The sequence below is a fragment of the Oreochromis niloticus genome, linkage group LG16 (assembly GCF_001858045.2).
Source record: "Oreochromis niloticus isolate F11D_XX linkage group LG16, O_niloticus_UMD_NMBU, whole genome shotgun sequence".
Lineage (NCBI taxonomy): Eukaryota > Metazoa > Chordata > Actinopteri > Cichliformes > Cichlidae > Oreochromis > Oreochromis niloticus.
This window is the reverse complement of record NC_031987.2, coordinates 35,838,699-35,860,775: the sequence shown is the minus strand read 5'-3', so window position 1 is coordinate 35,860,775 and position 22,077 is coordinate 35,838,699. Positions and strand designations below refer to the sequence as shown.

The 22,077-nt window shown below is 44.2% G+C and overlaps 1 protein-coding gene across 1 annotated transcript in view; it reads right to left on the bottom strand.

Annotated features, from left to right (window-relative positions):
• LOC100710818 (ras-associated and pleckstrin homology domains-containing protein 1) overlaps window positions 1-22,077 on the bottom strand; it is an 84,211-nt gene that overhangs the window by 8,810 nt on the left and 53,324 nt on the right. The window contains 8 exon segments of the mRNA XM_019353050.2: window positions 591-689; window positions 802-912; window positions 989-1,132; window positions 1,280-1,345; window positions 1,901-2,022; window positions 12,975-13,059; window positions 13,156-13,230; window positions 14,668-14,745. Coding sequence (XP_019208595.1) covers window positions 591-689; window positions 802-912; window positions 989-1,132; window positions 1,280-1,345; window positions 1,901-2,022; window positions 12,975-13,059; window positions 13,156-13,230; window positions 14,668-14,745 — 780 coding nt within the window.

The window sequence follows — 22,077 nt, the reverse complement described above, 5'->3', positions numbered from 1 at the left end:
GCATCCCCATAGCGCTCCCACCATGTGCATCAGGCACTGTGGGGCAGGAATAAACACTGGGGGGGTCAGTAACAGCACGCCGATCATAAATCAGTGGTGAATAAGTGAAAATGACTTATTGTAAACTAATAACAGGCAATATAAGGCATGCTTATTAGATCTCATCTGTGGGCTGTCACACACACAGCCTCACACACAGCTCTGTGCACAGTGGACTTCAGTCAAGTCACAGGTTACACACTCTTATAAACAGGTAGGGTGAGAGAAAGAGCACACGGGCAATTAGAGCCCTGAGTAACTTAAAGTTTGGCAAAGTTAGCTGGTACAGGGTGTTAGACCATGGAAAAGAATTAGAGCTAAAACACATCATTTAACAATAAAAACAGGATCCGAGTTGTTGTTGTTTTTAAATACACAACAGCATCCTAAACACTGGCAAACTCCTGGTGCACCAGCATGGTCCTGTGTCCCACAGTCTGTGAGCCGCACTAACATCATATACTACGACTGAATCATCTCAAATTAGAGCCCTCGTGTAATGTAATATGACAAGGAGACTGTGAAACTCGCAGCCGTGTCGTGACGTTTACCTTAGCGATGCGAATACTGTTGATCCACTGCTGCAGGGTTCTGACATCATCACAGCAGAGATATTTGATGTACTGTGACTTCTTCTGGATCTGAGGGTGCTACAAAAACACACGCTGCATTATCTCACTGGATACTATTAGTTTTAGACCCATCCAAGCGTCACTACAGTTTTTCACCACTAGATGGCAGTGGAAGATTATGTCCGCCTACCTTCAGCACCATGCAATAGTCTGTGGGAGCCTTGTACTTGCTCTTGTAGTCCTGACCAAGGTAGACATTAACATGATCCAGCTGGAGGAAACAAGCCAGGTCTCTGGATGCCTACACAAACACACATATCTCACAACTTTGCACCCAAACACTGACTATGTGACAAAGTGCTGCCTCCATTACACACCTTGGCCTTGCCCTTGGGAACATAGTAGATGCCTGAAGCCCTCAGCAGAAAGTAGCGCTTCTTCCAGGACTTTTTGCCATCCTCCTTCAGCCATAAGACACCCTCCATCTCAGGGACAGACACTGAGCTGCCCCCGAAACACTCCTGATATAAAAAAGCACCATTTTTATTTTCGCCTGAAATTAAAACCAGCACGTGTAGCACTCATTCTACATGTTTAGCCAGTGTTTCATGTAAGGATCCAACAGAAGGGAATCTGATGAGGACAAAAAAATAAAAATAGAAACCAACCTCTAACAGAGCCTCCTTGTTCCTCTCGGCCATCTCGCATGTCTCCTTCCTCCCCAACAAGTAGTTCTGCAGTAGACAGTGAGCATGAGAAACAAAGGGTAGGTGAGGAGCAGTGGCTGGAACTACAAGAGAAGGTTCAGTCGAGAAGTCGCAGCAATCGGCTCATTATTGTCCAACTTCTGGTTAAGGTCAACCCTTATGTTCAGAAAATAGTCCCACTGTGACCTGCATGTTGCATGTGGAGGAGATCTGAGACTCCACTGGGAACCCGGCACTCCAAGCTGGTGCAACTTGCAAGAATCCGTCCCCATGAATGAGAGCGGTGTCCTGCGGCACTGTGAGGGACAACATGCCACTTCTCCAGCTTCCATCAGCATCGTCTTTGCTCATCACCTGTTACCATTTACAAGATTTGCCTGGAAGCTTCTCCACCTCCTCTGACAGAAAACTCAGCTGAACTCTTGCTGTTCTGACAAACTGGATGAGACCCAGCTGGCAAAGAAGAGACACGCGTGACAAAGCGGCTTGTCATGCGTGTCTCTGGCGTTAGATTCTTAAGAGCCTGAACTTATAAACATTGGGTCATAATTGCAGGGTGCTTTACATGTGCATGTGTCTCACCTGGGGGTTTTTGAACAGAGCATACTTCTCTATACGCTCAGTGAACATCAGGCGGTTCTGGCTGTCTCTGGTCCAGTTCAGCAGGTTCTCCACGAGGTTCTCGTGATCCTCAAAGATCCGCTCTGCATATAGTCAAAGTCCAGACCACAGCATGAAAATCATTGCTAGTCCACCAGGTGGTCTAACACTTTCAAACATTTTTTCATGAAGCAAACGATAAAGCACAAAGTGTTTCACACAAGCAGTCAAATGTTAAGAGCTAAAGATCTGGAAATGTCACCACTGGCCTGATACAGTTCAGCTTTCAGCGCGTCCACGTTTAATCTCTACAAATCTCAAAATAGGAGACTTTTTATTTTCTTACAATAACAACCTAAAAAAGCTTGATGTGAGTCTTTTGAACAGTTTATGGATACTAACATCTGATTAAAGTGGAGTGAAGTTGACAGGGAACACGGCAGCTTTCCTTCAATCAGCAGAAGAATCCTCATTAGATTATTCCTGCTGTGCACAAATCAATTGGTTTCATTTGTTTGGAAAAAATACAAAGTGATGAAGCTTGTTATTCCAGGACCACATAATCTTGCTCTAATCACATTCCTACTGACACTACATGGCTCATTTCTGTCTGCCGCTTATTTACTTTCTGGCTCTTTGAAACGTCGCAGCAGAATATTGAGGAAAAGCACCAAGTTTTTTAAATGGACTGACAATGAGGTGGAGTTGTTGCTGCGAGTAACACAAAAGTACAAAGTTGTGAAAGCGAGTGAGAATTAAAGAATTTGATGAAAAGCTATCTGAAGCATGTACAGACTGATATTAATCTTTAATAGGGCTGTCAAACAAAACAACTGCTGTGTAATGCACTCCGCTATCTTAGTTTAATTGGTCATCCCTAGTGGCCTCATCGGGAGGCCACTAGGGATGGGTATCGAAACCCGGTTCTTGTTGAGAACCGGTTCCCACTGTTTCAATTCCTTGGAATTGTTTGCCATTTTTTAAACGATTCCCTTATCGATTCCAGTCGCCCCGAATGACGTCACCACGTTGCGGAGCGTCATTTACCTGGCAGGGCGCCTAAGCGGCTCAAACGCTCAAAAGTTTGGTTATACTTTACGAGAACGGATGACAACGGGGCAACTTGCAATACTTGCAAAGTAGATATTTCATTTAAAGGAGGAAACACTACGAATATGCAAAAGCATTTGCTCACAAAACACGCGATGACCTTAAATGAATGTTGTGGTTTTAATTCCGCTCCGGACTCGTGAATCTCAACCCAGCAGCAGCGGTAACGTTTGCACGTCCTCTCCCGTTAATGCGGCAGGTAAATAATCAGCTAACAGTGAATATTATGTTAGCGCGATCTGCCTTATTACAAAACCTGCCATTACTGTGCATTTAGGTGACCATGATGAGACAGACAGAGTCTGGCTGGCAGTTCTCGCTGCAGTCTACCGGTAGCGTCTCCTTTCAGGCCAGGATAGACGAATGTCACCGAGCAGTGACTAAGTTTGTGGTCAAAGGCTTGCACCCATTTGCCACAGCAGATGTCCCCGATTTTCGGTAAGTGAATGTATTTAATTGTAGGCAGGGACATTACTGGATATTCTTGTGTAATTGCTACAGAATAATTTATGTTATACTTTGTTATTGCTACAGAAGAATATTTATTTTATTATTTCACATTTACATTTTTTTTTCCCGGGGACCCTGTGACACCCCATTGAAGAGCCGTAGGCTGTGGATCTCTTAAGATCTCACTGTTGGGTTTGTAAGGCCATGTTACTCCTAAATTTCTATCTTGTTCAAAGAGAAGATATAAAACAAAGTTCTAAGCTAATCGACCTTAGTGTTCTCCTTTTTAAAAAGAATCGATAAAGAATCAAATCATTAAACAGAATCGAAAATGGAATCGGAATCGTGAAAATCTTATCAATACCCATCCCTAGAGGCCACCATATACTATATATTGTATATGTATACACACATACATACTGGTGGGGAAAGCCTTGATGGTGCTGCAATGTGGGGCTCTTTTTCCTAAAATCAAAATCAGCATTACAGTATTTAGATACTCAGATCATGATTATTCAGCACAATTATACTTTACCAAGTATTAGAGTAACTGAACTGCGAAAGAGAAAACTGAAAGGTATATTTAAGGCAAAACCAGAGCAGGCCAGTGCAGCACAGCTGTAGTTTTTTTTATCTCCATTATCTTGTTTTAGTAGTTGTTGGAAACTGCATGATTACACAGCTGAGCCAGTTTGTCTTCTGCAGGAGGCGACGTTACCAAATCATTAGGAAATGAGAAAACTCACACTGCTACCACAAATAATGAAAATAGTATTTCCTGTTACTTCAACAATAATTATTGTGTGCCACTAGTATTTCCTGCGGGGAAATCAGTGACGTCAGCTCCAGGTCTTAAACAGGAAATCAGTTTCTTGCTAAAGGGCGCCCAGGAGGGTGCTGGTGGCAGTGCGGGTATGTGAGGGGGGTGGTGGGTGGAAATAAATGTGGAAAGCATCACTTACTCGATTAATTAGTACAGCTTGATTTAAATCTAACCCCAGAGTGTGGTTGTAAGCCGAGCTTTTAGACACACGTGGGTAGATTTGTGTAAACGAGGAAGCTTTAGGTTCAGCTGAATGTGATCAAACACACTTTGACGTCCCTCTCTCTTTTATAACACTGCTGACCGCAGTTCAGCAAGAGCCCTGAACATGTAGGTTAGATCACACGCATCACTGCACTGGACCTACAAACAGACTGTGTGTGTGTGTGTGTGTGTGTGTGTGTGTGTGTGTGTCAAAGTCTGTTAAACTGAGTTGAAGCTTGTAGTACAGTGTGTGCTATATACACACAGTTCAACCCCCAAAGGAAGTGTGTGTGTTTGCAGCTGAATATCTGTGCTGTCACTGATGGTGAAACATCACTAAACACAATTATAAATCTAAGCTAAACACCAAGACTGAGCTTCACTAGTTTGGTTTAACTCACTGAATAAGTCTGGTAGCACCAGATTACGAATCCCAGCACAGCATCTGAGTCTGCTTCACACGGTGAACTCAAATATGTTACACTAATTTAACAACAGTGTAAGAGCATTTTAAAAGGAATTCTCTTGTTGATTGATGACCCATAAAACCAGGTTCAGTTTCTAAGAGCTCACACTGAACACGGACATAGCTACAGTGATGCTAAACCAGATGTGACAGTGACGGTGGGACTGAACCGTAATATCTGTCAACCACTGATCATTAGCCATATCTGATCAAAACATGGTTTTAATGTTCCATATTTTTGTCCCAAAATAAGTGCCTGAGGCTAGGATTTCACCTGGAAGATGTTTACTGGGATCAAGGCTAAAGTCAGTTTTCCCAAAGACTGTATGACTGGAAGTACGTGTGCAGCAGCGTGGGACGTCAAAAAGAAGGCACGTCACGTAGTGTCCATGTGTAAATATGGCAACAGTTTAGAAAAGTATGACTCAGGCTAAGATCTGAGTGTGGATCAGAACACAGTTGGTGTTTAGGGATGAGGTCATCTGCAGCCAGCAGCTGTACTTCCATACTGCATTTTCCATCTGTGACATACACATATATATACACACATATACATATATACATGTATATATATGTATACATGTATATATACACACATGTATACATATATGTATATGTATATATGTATATGTATATATGTATGTAAAAAAAACAAAAAACAAAACACCCATCTCGCCCCTGCGGGCGGTTTATCCTTCAAGCTCGGGTCCTCTACCAGAGGCCTGGGAGCTTGAGGGTCCTGTGCAGTATCTTAGCTGTTCCCAGGACTGCGCTCTTCTGGACAGAGATCTCCGATGTTGTTCCCGGGATCTGCTGGAGCCACTTGCCTAGCTTGGGAGTCACCGCACCTAGTGCTCCGATTACCACGGGGACCACCGTTACCTTCACCCTCCACATCCTCTCGAGCTCTTCTCTGAGCCCTTGGTATTTCTCCAGCTTCTCGTGTTCCTTCTTCCTGATGTTGCTGTCATTCGGAACCGCTACATCGATCACTACAGCCGTCTTCTCCTGTTTGTCTACCACCACTATGTCCGGTTGGTTAGCCACCACCATTTTGTCTGTCTGTATCTGGAAGTCCCACAGGATCTTAGCTCGGTCATTCGCCATCACCCTTGGGGGCATCTCCCATTTTGACCTCGGGACTTCCAGGTTATACTCGGCACAGATGTTCCTGTACACTATGCCGGCCACTTGGTTATGGCGTTCCATGTATGCCTTGCCTGCTAGCATCTTGCACCCTGCTGTTATGTGCTGGATTGTCTCTGGGGCATCTTTACACAGCCTGCACCTGGGGTCTTGCCTGGTGTGATAGACCCCAGCCTCTATGGATCTTGTGCTCAGAGCTTGTTCCTGTGCTGCCATGATTAGTGCCTCTGTGCTGTCTTTCAGTCCAGCTTTGTCCAGCCACTGGTAGGATTTCTGGATATCAGCCACCTCCTCTATCTGCCGGTGGTACATACCGTGCAGGGGCCTGTCCTTCCATGATGGTTCCTCGCCTTCCTCCTCTTTCTTGGGTTTCTGCTGCCTGAGGTATTCACTGAGCACGCTGTCAGTTGGGGCCATCTTCGTGATGTATTCGTGGATGTTTCTTGTCTCATCCTGGACTGTGGTGCTGACACTCACCAGTCCCCGGCCCCCTTCCTTCCGCTTAGCGTACAGCCTCAGGGTGCTGGACTTGGGGTGAAACCCTCCATGCATGGTAAGGAGGTTTCTTGTCTTTATGTCAGTGGCTTCTATCTCCTCCTTTGGCCAGCCTATTACCCCAGCAGGGTACCTGATCACGGGCAGGGCGTAGGTGTTGATGGCCCGGATCTTGTTCTTACCGTTCAGCTGACTCCTCAGGACTTGCCTGATCCTCTGCAGGTACTTGGTGGTTGCAGCTTTCCTAGCGGCCTCTTCATGGTTCCCATTCGCCTGCGGGATCCCCAGGTACTTGTAACTGTCCTCTATGTCTGCAATGTTGCCTTCTGGTAGTTCGATCCCCTCAGTTCTGACTACCTTCCCTCTCTTTGTTACCATCCGACTACACTTCTCCAGTCCGAACGACATTCCAATGTCATTGCTGTATATCCTGGTAGTGTGGATCAGTGAATCGATGTCTCGTTCACTCTTGGCATACAGCTTGATGTCATCCATGTACAGGAGGTGACTGACAACCGCTCCGTTCCGTAGTCGGTATCCGTAGCCAGTCTTGTTAATGATCTCACTGAGGGGGTTCAGGCCTATGCAGAACAGCAGTGGGGACAGAGCATCTCCTTGGTAGATCCCGCACTTGATGGTGACTTGTGCTATGGGCTTGGAGTTGGCCTCTAGTGTTATACGCCACATCCCCATTGAGTTCCTGATGAAGGCTCTTAGGGTCCTGTTGATCTTGTACAATTCTAGGCATTCCAGTATCCAGCTGTGGGGCATTGAGTCATAGGCCTTCTTGTAATCAATCCAGGCAGTGCACAGGTTGGTCAGTCTGGTCTTGCAGTCTCGGCTGACTGTTCTGTCTACCAGTAGCTGGTGTTTTGCGCCTCTGGTATTCTTGCCAATCCCTTTCTGTGTCCCGCTCATGTATTGACCCATGTGCCTGTTCATCTTAGCCGATATGATGCCTGACAGGAGCTTCCATGTAGTACTGAGGCAGGTTATTGGTCGGTAGTTGGATGGGACCGGTCCCTTCTTGGGGTCCTTGGGGATCAGGACCGTCCAACCTTCGGTTAGCCATTCCGGGTGTCTCTCATTAACTAGCAGCTGGTTCATTTGTGCTGCCAGATGCTCGTGGAGTGCAGTCAGCTTCTTCAGCCAGTAGGCGTGAACCATGTCGGGGCCTGGTGCTGTCCAACTCTTCATACTGGAGACCCTTTCTTGGATATCTGCCACTGTGATGGTTACTGGACCCTGTTCAGGGAGGTCGCTATGGTCTGCCCTCAGATCCACTAGCCACTGAGCATTGCCGTTATGGGTTGTGTCTTTCTCCCATATGCTCTTCCAGTATTGCTCCGTCTCCAGCCTTGGTGGTGCTGTTCTCTTATTGTTCCCTTGCCACTGAGAGTACACCTTTGCTGGTTCTGTGGAGAACAGCTGGTTTATTCTCCTGCCTTCTATCTCTCTGGTGTACCTCCTCAAGCGGCTGGCCAAGGCTGTGAGGCTTTGCTTGGCAGTTTCCAAGGCCTCAGGTATGGACAGCTTAATGTATTTCTTATGCACCTTCTTTGTCGCGCCTTTCTGCAACTCCGTTAGTTGCCTAACCTCCCTCCGTGCTACTTTGATCTTGCCCTCTAGCCTCCTTCTCCATGGAGGGTACTGCCCCTTGTGGCTGTTCAACTTGTAGCCAAGCATCTCACTGATCACTGCTGCCGTAATCGTGGTTGTAGGTATCATCTGTAGTGCTGCATTAACATCATCTAGCAGACCTTCTGAGGGTACTTCACGTAATCTTGGTAACCGGCTACGGGGGATCCAGGTTTCAAGCTTGGCCATGATCCTATCTTTCAGGTCAGTTCCTCTCGCACTCAACGATCCTTCTCCTATCGCACTTGGGGCTATGTACCCAATCTCGGGTGGGGGTGATGATATCTCCCCCCTGACCTGGCGTCCTGACTCCTCCTTGCCGTAGCATTTATGTTGTACCTCGTCAATCTCTAGCTGTGAGAGCAGTCCCTTCTTTCGAATGTTGGAACACTGAGCTACTAGTTGTTTGGCCGTCATTGTGGATGTTGGGTATCGAAGAATCCATAGGTCCCTCATCCTATTCATGTAACCCCTTCCGCCAGGGTTACTTGCGTAGTAGCATTCCAACAACGCCCTGTTTTCGTCTCTTGCCCACCGATGCCTTCTTGTTCCAGTAGCCCACTTGTCGTCAGGGTGCCCTGGTTCCTCAACACCTGACGCGGACCTTGTTGATCCGGGCGACGTCCGAGCCGGCATGCCTTCATATTTATCTGTCTCGCTCATGTCTGCGGTTTATTTCTATGCTCCGCTTTTGCTCCCTTCCCATTTCCCTTCCCATAGATAATTGGCAAACCTTCTGGAGGAAACCTGGTCTTGTTAGGAGAGACGGCATCCATCCCACTTTGGATGGAGCAGCTCTCATTTCTAGAAATATGGACAAATTCATTAAACCCCCCAAAATATGACTATCCAGAGTTGGGACCAGGAAGCAGAGTTGCAGTCTTACACGCCTCTCTGCAGCTTCTCTCCTCCTGCTACCCCCCAAAAACCCATCTCCATTGAGACTGTGTCAGCTCCCAAAAAGACAAAAAACAAACTAAAAACCAGCAATAAACAACTTAAACATAAAAAATCACAAAGAAAGAACAATACAGTATCCACATCTGAACCAAAGAGTAAAACAGTGAAATGTGGATTATTAAATATTAGGTCTCTCTCCTCCAAGTCTCTGTTAGTACATGACTTAATAATTGATCAACAAATCGATTTACTCTGCCTTACAGAAACCTGGTTGCAGCAGGATGAGTATGTTAGTTTAAATGAATCAACACCCCCGAGTCATTCTAACTACCAGAAATCCCGAAGCACAGGCCGAGGGGCGGTGTGGCAGCAATTTTTCACACCAGCCTATTAATTAACGAAAGACCAAGACAGACTTTTAATTCATTTGAAAGCCTGATGCTTAGCCTCGTCCACCCCAGCTGTAAAACTCAGAAACCAGTCTTACTTGTTATCATCTATCGTCCACCTGGGCCTTACACAGAGTTTCTCTCTGATTTCTCAGACTTTTTATCTGATTTAGTGCTCAGCTCAGATAAAATAATTATTGTGGGTGATTTTAACATCCATGTAGATGCTAAAAATGACAGCCTCAACATCGCATTTAATCTGTTACTAGACTCAATTGGCTTCTCTCAAAATGTAAAAGAACCCACCCACCACTTTAATCACACTCTAGATCTTGTTTTAACGTATGGCATAGAAACTGAATATTTAACAGTGTTTCCTGAAAACCCTCTGCTGTCTGATCATTTCCTGATAACATTTACATTTACAATAATTGATTACACAGCAGTGGAGAGTAGACTTTATCAAAGTAGATGTCTTTCTGAAAGTGCTGTAACTAAGTTTAAGAATATAATCCACCCACTGTTATCATCTTCAATGCCCTGTACCAACATAGAGCAGAGCAGCTATCTGAACGCTACTCCAACAGAGGTCGATTATCTTGTTAATAATTTTACCTCCTCACTACGTACGACTCTGGATACTGTAGCTCCTGTGAAAACTAAGGCCTCAAATCCAAAGTCCCTGACTCCGTGGTATAATTCTCAAACACGTAGCCTAAAGCAGATAACTCGTAAGCTGGAGAGGAAATGGCGTGTCACAAATTTAGAGGATCATCATTTAGCCTGGAGAAATAGTTTGCTGCTTTATAAGAAAGCCCTCCGCAAAGCCAGAACATCTTACTATTCGTCACTGATTGAAGAAAATAAGAACAACCCCAGGTTTCTCTTCAGCACTGTAGCCAGGCTGACAAAAAGTCAGAGCTCTACTGAGCCAACCATCCCTTTAACGTTAACTAGTAATGACTTCATGAACTTCTTCACAAATAAAATTTTTATCATTAGAGAAAAAATTACCATTAATCATCCCACAGATGTAATATTATCTACAGCTACTCTTAGTACCATCGATGTTAAGTTAGACTCTTTTTCTCCAATTGATCTTTCTGAGTTAACTTCAATAATTAATTCCTCCAAACCATCAACGTGTCTTTTAGACCCCATTCCTACAAAACTGCTCAAAGAAGTCCTGCCATTAATTAATTCTTCGATCTTAAATATGATCAACCTATCTCTAATAATCGGCTATGTACCACAGGCCTTCAAGCTGGCTGTAGTTAAACCTTTACTTAAAAAGCCATCTCTAGACCCAGCTGTCTTAGCTAATTATAGGCCAATCTCCAACCTTCCTTTCATATCAAAAATCCTTGAAAGAGTAGTTGTCAAACAGCTAACAGATCATCTGCAGAGGAATGGCTTATTTGAAGCGTTTCAGTCAGGTTTCAGAGCTCATCACAGCACAGAAACAGCTTTAGTGAAGGTTACAAATGATCTTCTTATGGCCTCTGACAGTGGACTCATCTCTGTGCTTGTCCTGCTAGACCTCAGTGCTGCGTTCGATACTGTTGACCATAATATCCTATTAGAGCGATTAGAACATGCTGTAGGTATTACAGGTACTGCACTGCAGTGGTTTGTATCATATCTATCTAATAGACTCCAGTTTGTACATGTAAATGGAGAGTCCTCTTCAGACACTAAGGTCAATTATGGTGTTCCACAGGGTTCAGTGCTAGGACCAATTCTATTTACATTATACATGCTTCCCCTAGGCAACATCATTAGAAGACATAGCATAAATTTTCACTGCTATGCAGATGACACGCAGCTCTATCTGTCCATGAAGCCAGGTAACACACACCAATTAGTTAAACTGCAGGAATGTCTTAAAGACATAAAGACCTGGATGGCCGCTAACTTTCTGCTTCTTAATTCAGATAAAACTGAGGTTATTGTACTCGGCCCTGAAAATCTTAGAAATATGGTATCTAAGCAGATTCTTACTCTGGATGGCATTACCTTGGCCTCCAGTAACACTGTGAGAAACCTTGGAGTCATTTTTGACCAGGACATGTCCTTCAATGCACATATTAAACAAATATGTAAGACTGCTTTCTTCCATTTGCGCAACATCTCTAAAATTAGAAATATCCTGTCTCAGAGTGATGCTGAAAAACTAGTTCATGCATTTATTACTTCCAGGCTGGACTACTGTAATTCACTATTATCAGGAAGTCCTAAAAACTCGCTGAGAAGCCTTCAGCTAATCCAAAATGCTGCAGCAAGAGTACTGACAGGGACTAGAAAGAGAGAGCATATTTCTCCTGTTTTGGCTTCCCTTCATTGGCTTCCTGTTAAATCCAGAATTGATTTCAAAATCCTGCTCCTCACATACAAGGTCTTAAATAATCAGGCCCCATCTTATCTTAATGACCTTGTAGTACCATATCACCCTATTAGAGCACTTCGCTCTCACACTGCAGGCCTACTTGTTGTTCCTAGAGTATTTAAAAGTAGAATGGGAGGCAGAGCCTTCAGTTTTCAGGCCCCTCTTCTGTGGAACCAACTTCCAGTTTGGATTCGGGAGACAGACACTATCTCTACTTTCAAGATTAGGCTTAAAACTTTCCTTTTTGCTAAAGCATATAGTTAGGGCTGGACCAGGTGACCCTGAATCCTCCCTTAGTTATGCTGCAATAGACGTAGGCTGCCGGGGATTCCCATGATGCATTGAGTTTTTCCCTTCCAGTCACCTTTCTCACTCACTATGTGCTAATAGACCTCTCTGCATCGAATCATATCTGTTATTAATCTCTGTCTCTCTTCCACAGCATGTCTTTCATCCTGTTTTCCTTCTTTCACCCCAACCGGTCGCAGCAGATGGCCGCCCCTCCCTGAGCCTGGTTCTGCCGGAGGTTTCTTCCTGTTAAAAGGGAGTTTTTCCTTCCCACTGTCGCCAAAGTGCTTGCTCATAGGGGGTCATATGATTGTTGGGTTTTTCTCTGTATTTATTATTGTGCTATCTACTGTACAATATAAAGCGCCTTGAGGCGACTTTTGTTGTGATTTGGCGCTATATAAATAAAATTGAATTGAATTGAATTGAATTGAATTTCTGGCCCACTTGTCAGACGGACGTGCATTTGGAATTTTGGAGGACTGAACTGGAACGTGTTTGTGGTGGAAACCTCTCTGTGTGCTGTGTGAAGGGAGCTCCATACAAATGGAGACATTCGCATTAGTCTGTACACATCAGGGATCCTCAACACGAACTTTTAGCAGTGCTGCACATTAAAACAGCCCAACTTATTATATCATTTTTTAGTATTGTCACGGGTAACTTCTCTCCCTGTGTTTGCTTTCAGGAAACAGGAGTATTTGACACATGACGTCATGAGCAGACAGAACTAAAGAGCCTCTGTGTGCACGTGCACTCACCCATCTGCAACTCGCTGATGGTTTCCACCAGTGACCAGTCCGCACTGTAGCCACAGTGAGATTTCTCCAGCAAACTGTCCAGAACCTAAAGACAGGGACATACTGTGAGACTAGCACTGTGCTCATACTGTACTGCTTTTTAAACTAACTGCATGGCTACACCAAGCAGCAGGAGCCGTACCTGTCTGACTGTTTGGCGTTCGTCCACCATCATGGTCTTTGAGCTCTCGTCTGACAGATGAACACGAATCACCAGCTGTGAGCAGGACCAGGAGGAGAGAGCAGAGTACGTGACACGGTTAAATGTGAGCTGCCAACATCTCGTAGGCTAACCTTAGTCAGGCTAATGTTGCTAGCAACTAACGTTTCATTTTTAGGCTAGCGCACTGGCTAACGTTAGCTTTTTATGGGTTGAGGAATGGCTAACACAATTTTTTATATAAGCTAATAGTATCATTGTCATCAGCTTCTTGTTTTCACTTTGCTGAAACCGACACTTAACTATACTCATTTAATTAAAGCTTTTCTTGAAATAACTCCAGAAAATTACAAACGTGCCTGATTACTTTATATTTACAGTACTCGTTCATTTAGAGCCTTCCTTTGAATTATTTATTCCCTTAAATTATTGGTTAGCATAGTATAGGCTTGTTCATTTTTTTAATATGATAAAATATGTTGCCATGTGAATATTTCTCCCATCTCCTAGTTCGGTGTATGTCATTCTGTATGCTGCGAAACAGTGCAAGCTTTGCAGACACTTCAGGTTTACCATCATCATGAACTGTAAAATCAATGACAGTAACCAGTTCAAATGTTAGAAAACAATACATCTGAATATACTGTTTTCAGTACGGAAGCTTGTACGTAGGATCTGACACTCATCTTCGCAGAAGCTTGAGGACTGAGCACAGCTCCTGCAGGCTTTCAATATGTCCAGACAGGCTGCTGAAAAGGTGGAATTATGGCCTGTTGTGATTGGTTCTCGTTTTCAGTCCTTTGTGTTAATCACCACCAATCACCAGTGATAGCAGTGTGTTTGAGTCAAAGTAAAGATTTCACTGTAATTCTGACAGTTTCCAAGCATCCAGAAACGTGAGCTGGTCTCTTTGGTGGGTCAGCGCTGCCACATACATCATCATCATCATCACCTTTATTTATAAAGATACATGATTACATTTTTAACAACCTCATTTCAAGAGTCACCTTATATTACACTTCCCTATATAGCCAGTTCTATACAGCCAGTAAGTGTTAACTATTGTATTATTAAAAAACGTGAGTGACTTTATTAAAATGGTTTGTGTGTGATTTTATGGGCTTTGTGCACACAGCTGTTCATACATCTGCCTCTTTCTCTAATGGGCGCTTTTGCAGACATGGTGCCGAAAGATCACTTTTCTGGAGCTTTGTGCAGGATCAACATACAGATGATTCAACACACACACACACACACACACACACACAGGTAGCTGGGGTCTGAGTGTAGTAAATCCAGGTTGGTAATCCCTCTCTCTCTCTCTGGGATTGAAATGTAACTTGCAGCGGTCATTATGTTGAGTGCATGTGTGTCGACCCCAGCTGTTACTGACTAGAGCTTTCAGTGTGGAGTAACACTGACTTGACCCAGAAAATAAAGTGTGGGAACACGTGCCACAGACGCAGCTACCAGACAACAACACGCGTGGCTCACCTTCTTCACCTGGGCCTCCTTGATCTTCTCGAGGGCCACTCGGATGTTCTCTGCCTTCAGTTTGGCAGCCTGCTCCTCCTACAGACACACACACACACACACACACACACACACACACACACACCGGTCAGTCAATCCAAACTGCCAGCAGTCACTCAGCATCAAGCCCCGTCACCTACCTGATTCCTCCAACACGAGTTCATCGTTTATTTCCCTCAAACAGCCAACACTTCTGTGTCTGCTTAATGTCAAATAATATTTGCGTGGTTTAAATAAAGAAAAGTCCAACTCCTGAAAATGCCGGCGTTTAATGTTTGGGTAGGATCGATGCATTCCCAGCTGGCTGTGTGCCAGCTTCCCGTCTCATCAGGCTTTGGATACGCTGATGTAGAAAGAGCCAAACAGATTAGTCCCACAGCAGAGAGCCACTGTCCAGGGAGCCCAAACTACGAGGAACCACGGGAAGAGTTTGGCTGGCAAGCGTGCCTCTCCTCCTGCGTCTCTTAATTTTCATCATCGTCATCAGCGCGTTATTGGACAGCACAGGAAAATGAGACTGGATTAATGCACGGCTGCTGGATTATCCAAACTGAGTGCACGCAGCTACTTCAGCCTGGACAGACGCCGCTTTATCACGTCAAAACAAGGAAGAGGAAGGAGTGGAGGAGGAAGACGGTGGATTGGAGCAGCTTCAGGCACAAGACCTAGAATCAAACATCGAACGAGTACACAGGAACAGACTGATCGTTTACGCTCAGGCTGACTAATGCAACCATCAGCTGATTTGCACACTAATAGACTCGTGTATCAACGAGCTATCAGACTTACTGAGTCGATCCCAGAGTGAAAGATGCTGCCCTGTCCTGTCACATCCTCCCTGGCCAAGCGAGACAGAGAGAATGAGAGGAGGAGATGGAGGGAGCGACGCACCCGGCTGGGGGGAGGGGCATTGTTGCTGTGCCAGCTTACATGGAACAGCACTGATCTCTTTATCTCAAGCTCTCATGCCCCCTCCTCACAGACTCTCCACACTCCTGCTGTCCTCTGCCCAACACAGTCATCTCCTCTTTCACTTTTCTCCTGCTGTTGGCTTCACCTCACCACTCTCCCTCTCAAATTCTCTTTGAGTGGGATCCAGTGTTAGGGGCTCTGACACGAAGCACCGAGTATGGAGGCGCTCTGCTGTCAGTCAGGTTGCATGAAATCAGGAGCCATGTGGTGAGTGAGTGAGGAGGAGGAGATTAGCAGCCACTTTCCTTCATTCTTCATCATTCCCCTTCCCCCACCCCCCAAAACACACCGAAGGGGACACACGCACCAAATTCTCCAAGCAGCACTGAAGCGAACAGCCTAAGCTCATAAATAGCTTCATAATCCCGTGCCCATATTTGACTGACCTTAATTATTCTACTTGGTCCACAGTTAACTGTCATGAAAACACATATATGGAAGCAGACAATCATTCAGAGGTACAGTACTGTGCAAAAGTTTTGAGCCACCCCTTATTTCTTTATATTTTGCCTAGAAAAAAATAAGTGCGATGAATGACCAAATGTGCACAGATGGAACTAATATGGCCTGACAGCCACCGTTCCACTGAGACCACGTATTCACTGCTAGCGGATCAGTTTTAGGGCTCCTGTCAAACCTTTGACTGGACTCGACTAAAGACAGTGAAACAAATGGTGGGTTTTTGTGATGGGCTGTTAGTAACAAAGTGTCTCTGGACATCATTTAAAACTGGTTCTTTGCTGGTTCATCCTTTCAGTTGGGGCCGTTTTGATGCTTGATTAACTCAGAGAGGCTCAAGTGGTTCTAACAGTCTGATGCGATGGCTTGACTGAAAGTCAAGACAAACAACAGCTAATGCCCAAAGAAAGCCCGGAGAGCTGCTGCCAAACACCACGTATTAAAGATGTAAGGGGTTGTTCAGGCACAGTACTGTACTGAGGCTGACATTTAATAAATGGTAATAAATCCTGATGAATGATGAAGTTTCCCAGAAGATGGCTATGGTTAGCTTAAAGTGCCAGTAGACTGTTAGTAAAATATGTTTCAGTGTTATATAAAAAAAAGCTTCATTTTTGAATACTTGTTCATTTGTACTGAACACGCCCGACCTCTGTCATCACTGCATTTTCCATCTTGCAGTATAATCATCGTCTCTCCGTCTCACAGATATTCAGCTGGCCTACATCATGAAGCAACTAAAATGAGCTTGTGCTCAGGGAGAGATCTTCTGCCTTTGAAGTTTTCTAGGATGAGTCCCCTCTGAGCTGCAGCACTCTCAAACCAGAGCGCAGAGATGAAATGCACAACTGGGCCAGCAGTGTGTGTACGTGTGAACAAGAGTGTGGGTGGACTTATTGCTGAGGCAGTGTAACACTGACACAAAAACAGTATGCAGACCTGCTGCATCCAAACACACTACACACTACACACACACACACACACACACACACACACACACACACCAATGACTGCAGATAATTGCGCCCGCAGTGTAATCACTGCTGCAGGAATTAGACTGGCCCAGAAGCTCATAATCTGCCTGGATGGTCGGGGCTGTTATGCGTCCTCTAATCTGGGACTACAAATGAAAAGAAAACACGGACTGTTTCCATTTTCCCAAAGACAGCTCGAGCATGTTGTGTGAATCAGAGTCAGAAATAGTGCAGGGAGGCAGCAACGAGACGGGTCTGACCCACAGCGGTGTGAGAAAACTGGTAAAACATTAGTCCAAGTATATTCAATGTATTCTTAGACACAAGAGCCAGGAACAGTACAAATACTATCCAATGAAATGCTGCATCGTTAGAAAGTTCTTCAAGTATAATTTGATCATTCAGGACTATGCACTCGATTTCGAGGACTAGGATGATATTCCTTTTTCCTCAAATCTGAGTTTTTGAGCTGCTATTACAAAGACGGCTAATGCCAAGATCTCCCAACAAGAGAGCACAGGGGCAGCTGGCCGCTTTGTGTGCACGTGTCTATGTTTGATGCTCCTAGGAAGGGAATCACCCCCTCTGTCCTCCAAAGGAGATTACCCCTGCAAATTTGGCACATTCCTGTAACATCCAATCAAAATGCCACAGTTGCTTTTTCTTCCAATGAAATCATGTCATTGCCGATCCACTCAGGATAAAGCCTTCTTACTTGCTTCCTATTTAAGCCCCTTCTTAATACACACAAATAAAAGCCTGCAGCTTAAGAACCACAGAATTTCCGACAGTTACGATTGCCACACTTCCGTCCACGGACGTCCACGTTCAGTGTTAATTCAACTTCCACTACAGTTAGTAAAATTATAAAGCGGCTAAATAAAAATAACAAAGATCAAAAGTAAACAGTAAAACACATAAGACATGAAAATGTTGGAAAAAATAATATAAGAAGAAAAACGAATTTAAAAAAGAATTAAAAAAATATTGAAAATAAACTAGGAACGCCGGATCTCCACCAGCAGCCGCGATGCTGATCCGAGTAACTATTAGAGCGGGTAGCTAGTCCCATTATCAATACCAGCACCAGTCTCTGTTACTGTTTCTGGCTCCAAACGCTCGTTAGCACAGAGAACACAGCCTGGCCTTTGGTGTTAATAACACCAACCTCAACCCTACTGACAGCCTATGGACCGTGGTTTCTGCTAACAAAGCAGCTAACTTAAACTGTTCAGAAGAGCGGTCACACATTCAGCCCGAGTTATGCCACGATATGAAATATTGAAATATTATTACACACATGACGTCTTTTTTACTGGAATGCAGCGTCCAACACCGGCTTAGCTGGTTTGAACTTGTAAAAGCGGACACAGAGGAGTTGGCTGTCACACCTGCTTACCTGTGCTTGGTCTCATTATCATAAGTAATCCTACATCCTCATAATCCCCAAGATTTTACAATTACAGGCAAATGGGGCAAAAAGAAAATCACACAGGTGGGGTGTGCTTCAGCGACACAATGACATGCCTCACTGGTTTTTATTTGATGTTTCTGAGCACTGGTACATCACCACTACCAATGAGAGGCAACACTAAAGTTATATCAGGTGAGGGTTTATATTCAACATGCACACAGAATAAATGTATGACATAGTAGCAGGTACATACAGAGTTTATGCCAACTTTTTCCTGTGCGGTCTTATCCTTCAAAGACTTGGTACACCAGTAAAACGTACATATATCACACGTAGTACACGTCCAGTCAAGCAGCGTTTGCCTTCACTCATACATGAAGCAAACCTTAATTCAAAACTGTCTCTGCATTTGGCTGCAGGTATGACTGAAGGCAAACCAGCTTTTGCATCACCGTAACACATACAAACCGAGCAAGTGCTGAGTGAGATGCACACACAGCAACATCAGAACGAGCACAGTAACAGGCAGCATCCACAAAGCTTTGCAAAACAAGGTTCAAACACAGAGTTAGAAAAGGAAGGCATAGAGCGAGGTGAACAGAGTTAACATGCACATTGCCAAAACTCTTGTTTTATCGTGCACATGCATGTTTATTTGACTTATGTAGAAGAAAATGGAGGAGAGGTTGGATGCTGACATATGAGGGCAGAGGGGCAGTGTGCAGGAGTATGTGGGGTGTCACCTTGGTCAGTAGGTGAGAAGGTTTTCCCGCTATGTTTCTCAAAATCAGCGAGGTTTCCCTGTCCAAATACGAGTGCTTGAAAAAGAAAGAGAGAGTGCCGGTGAATCGATCTGGTGTTGATTGGTTGAACGTGGTAGTTTAGCAGAAAGCTCAATGGTCAGGCAGAGATCAGAGGCAGAACAACATCACTGATGAAGCAGTCAGAGACAGAAACCTGTGAAGGAGAACTGCACACACAGCAAACACATTAAAGCATTGATCAGCTCTTAATGGGATGGATATCCCAGTGACCCATGTGAGGTTGGGGTTAGGTTAACCCTGACCACAACCGGTTTATATGGAGTTTTCCCCTATTCGCCTACACCCAAAGTTCAAAAAGCAGCTGACTTCAAAGGTTACACCTTCAAATTTCTTCATCTTAAAGTGTTTTTGTGGCATGTAGCACAAATACAAAGTTATTGCTGATGCCAAGAGATTAAGACACATGTCATTTGACAGTCATATGCAAAAACTTTTCATAAAAATAATCCACACTGCCGACGGTACCTGTACTCACAATTTCAGTTCAGTACGGTTTACTTTTACGGCTCAACAGCAGTATGTAAGTCGCATTACTGGAGGCATTTCTGGTCAAGTTCAGGAGGGAAAACGTGAATGTCGTCTGAAGAGACCAGACTGAGCTCTGTCAGACACTAACAAAATCATTACATCATGTTGGACGGACCCTGGGTGAAGTTTGAGGGTTTTTAAAATAAACTACAACACAGTCACATGACCACAAAGCTCAGGATAGGGGAACTAGAAATGCAAAGATACCAGTTAATTTAGGACTTTGGGCTGATTTTTGTGGCACTCTGTAAAAGATCTGTGTCGTTGTTTCTGGATTTGAAAGCACGAGATTAAACCTGCATTCTCACAAATAGTCAGCAGGAGGCAACACAAGCAGAAGTCGCACAGATGTCTGGAGAAAACCACTAACGGGCTCCAACACTAGCTAATACAAACCAATGCAACTCTTATTTTGTAAACTGTGTCTGTCTCAGAATGAATATGGAGCATGTAGCAGCGTATTCTTAAGAACTGCATGGAGACGCTGTGGTTTCACAGGACCACGATGGTGATGGCAAAGAGCACTTAGCATGAGGCTTTACACTGGCAATCGATGTCACAGTCGAGACATTCAAGTTTTATATGTCTCTGCAAATGTCAGCACATATTCTCTAAAAACCACAATAAATACAGGATATAGCATAATGAGACTGCTCCTTTGGTTGCAGTTTTCCATAAAGGAGAGGAAAATGGTGCCAAACATGCTGAATGGATTCAAGGAATGACAAACTGTAGTATTTAGTTTGCAGTTTGGGTAATAATGTGCAAAACTACATCAAGATTAAATCATCTAAACAGAGACGAGTACAGTGAGTCACAGCAGCTCTACGGTTCAGGGCTGTGCAGTAAAACACACAGTGTTTACTACTGATGTATTAAATGTACTACAGTATTACTCATATTTAAAGGCAAAGCTAAGAAAGAAACTGCAGACAAGTCTGTGGCATGGTGAGACTTCCTACACATAATCAGAGCCACTTCACCCAGACTGAGTGTGGCACTACAGTGACCTCTTTGACCAAAGACAAACCATGTGTCAGAGTAAATTATTATATGTTGCCATTGTTGTACTTAAATTTGTAAACCATGCCTTAAACCGCATGGTTAGATATGGTCTTCTGTTCCTCCCCTACACATCTATGATGCTGAAGGAGCTAATTAGCTGTAACTGTTTAACTGCAGGCACATTCCATGTGAGATTCTGGTTTCCTTATCTTGTGAAGGATGTCCACTCCCAGCCATTTAGGGGCTCGCTTATGCTTGGATATGGTGAACCATTAAAGTTAAGCCGTGTGGGGAGATGACCTTTGGATAATTAGGAAATGTGGTTAAACAGCTGTAAGCATATATTGTGTGCCAGGAAGTCATGTGTACACACACACACACACACACACACACACACACACAGTGTTGTAACCTTTTGTGACCATATGGGTGTTACAATGGGTGGTGCTTGTATTCACTGAATAAAAGGCTGCAGTTTCTTTGAAGTTGGCTGGGAAACAGGTGAGGAGCGTTCAGCTCCAAGAGCTTGGTTCCGACCAGCCTCCCTTGCTAGCAAGTAAAAAACCGGTTAAGTTGTTGTCTTGCTTTCTTCATGGGTGATAAGTCTCTGAACTAGCGGGCCTGCTGAAGTGCAGACCCAACACCATGAGGCACTTTAAACAATGACACAGATTCTTTTATCTGATCTGTTATTTTGGGGGTAATGTTAAAATCTGATGCTTAACTCATCCTCTCTCTTCTCATCTTTAATAATCTGATGAGAGTGCACATTCGCTTCAATCTCTAGAAACTATTTTATAGAAAGCATTAGGTCTGTCATGATAGCCGCAGATTAAAAAATAATATTTAGGTCAGACACACATAACTGATCTGACCCGTCCACAGTGTGTGTGATGAAAAGAGCTGCTACCAAGAAACAACCAGATCACGCGTGTCCTGTCACATGTAGAGAGGTGAGGCTGGAAACTGGAAATCTGACTGAAATATTAATATTCTGAATGGACAGCTCTGGGGAATTATGACAGAGCTGACCTGTATTGTTGGGGCCCTTTAGAGCAACTCAGTGTATTTACAGGACAATAATGATTTACTGTCCTCCAGTTATAGACTCGATTATCTAATAATAATAACTGCTAACTCAGCTTTATCTAACCAGAGTACGTGGTGAACCCAAAGGTGTCAATGTCTGGTCATA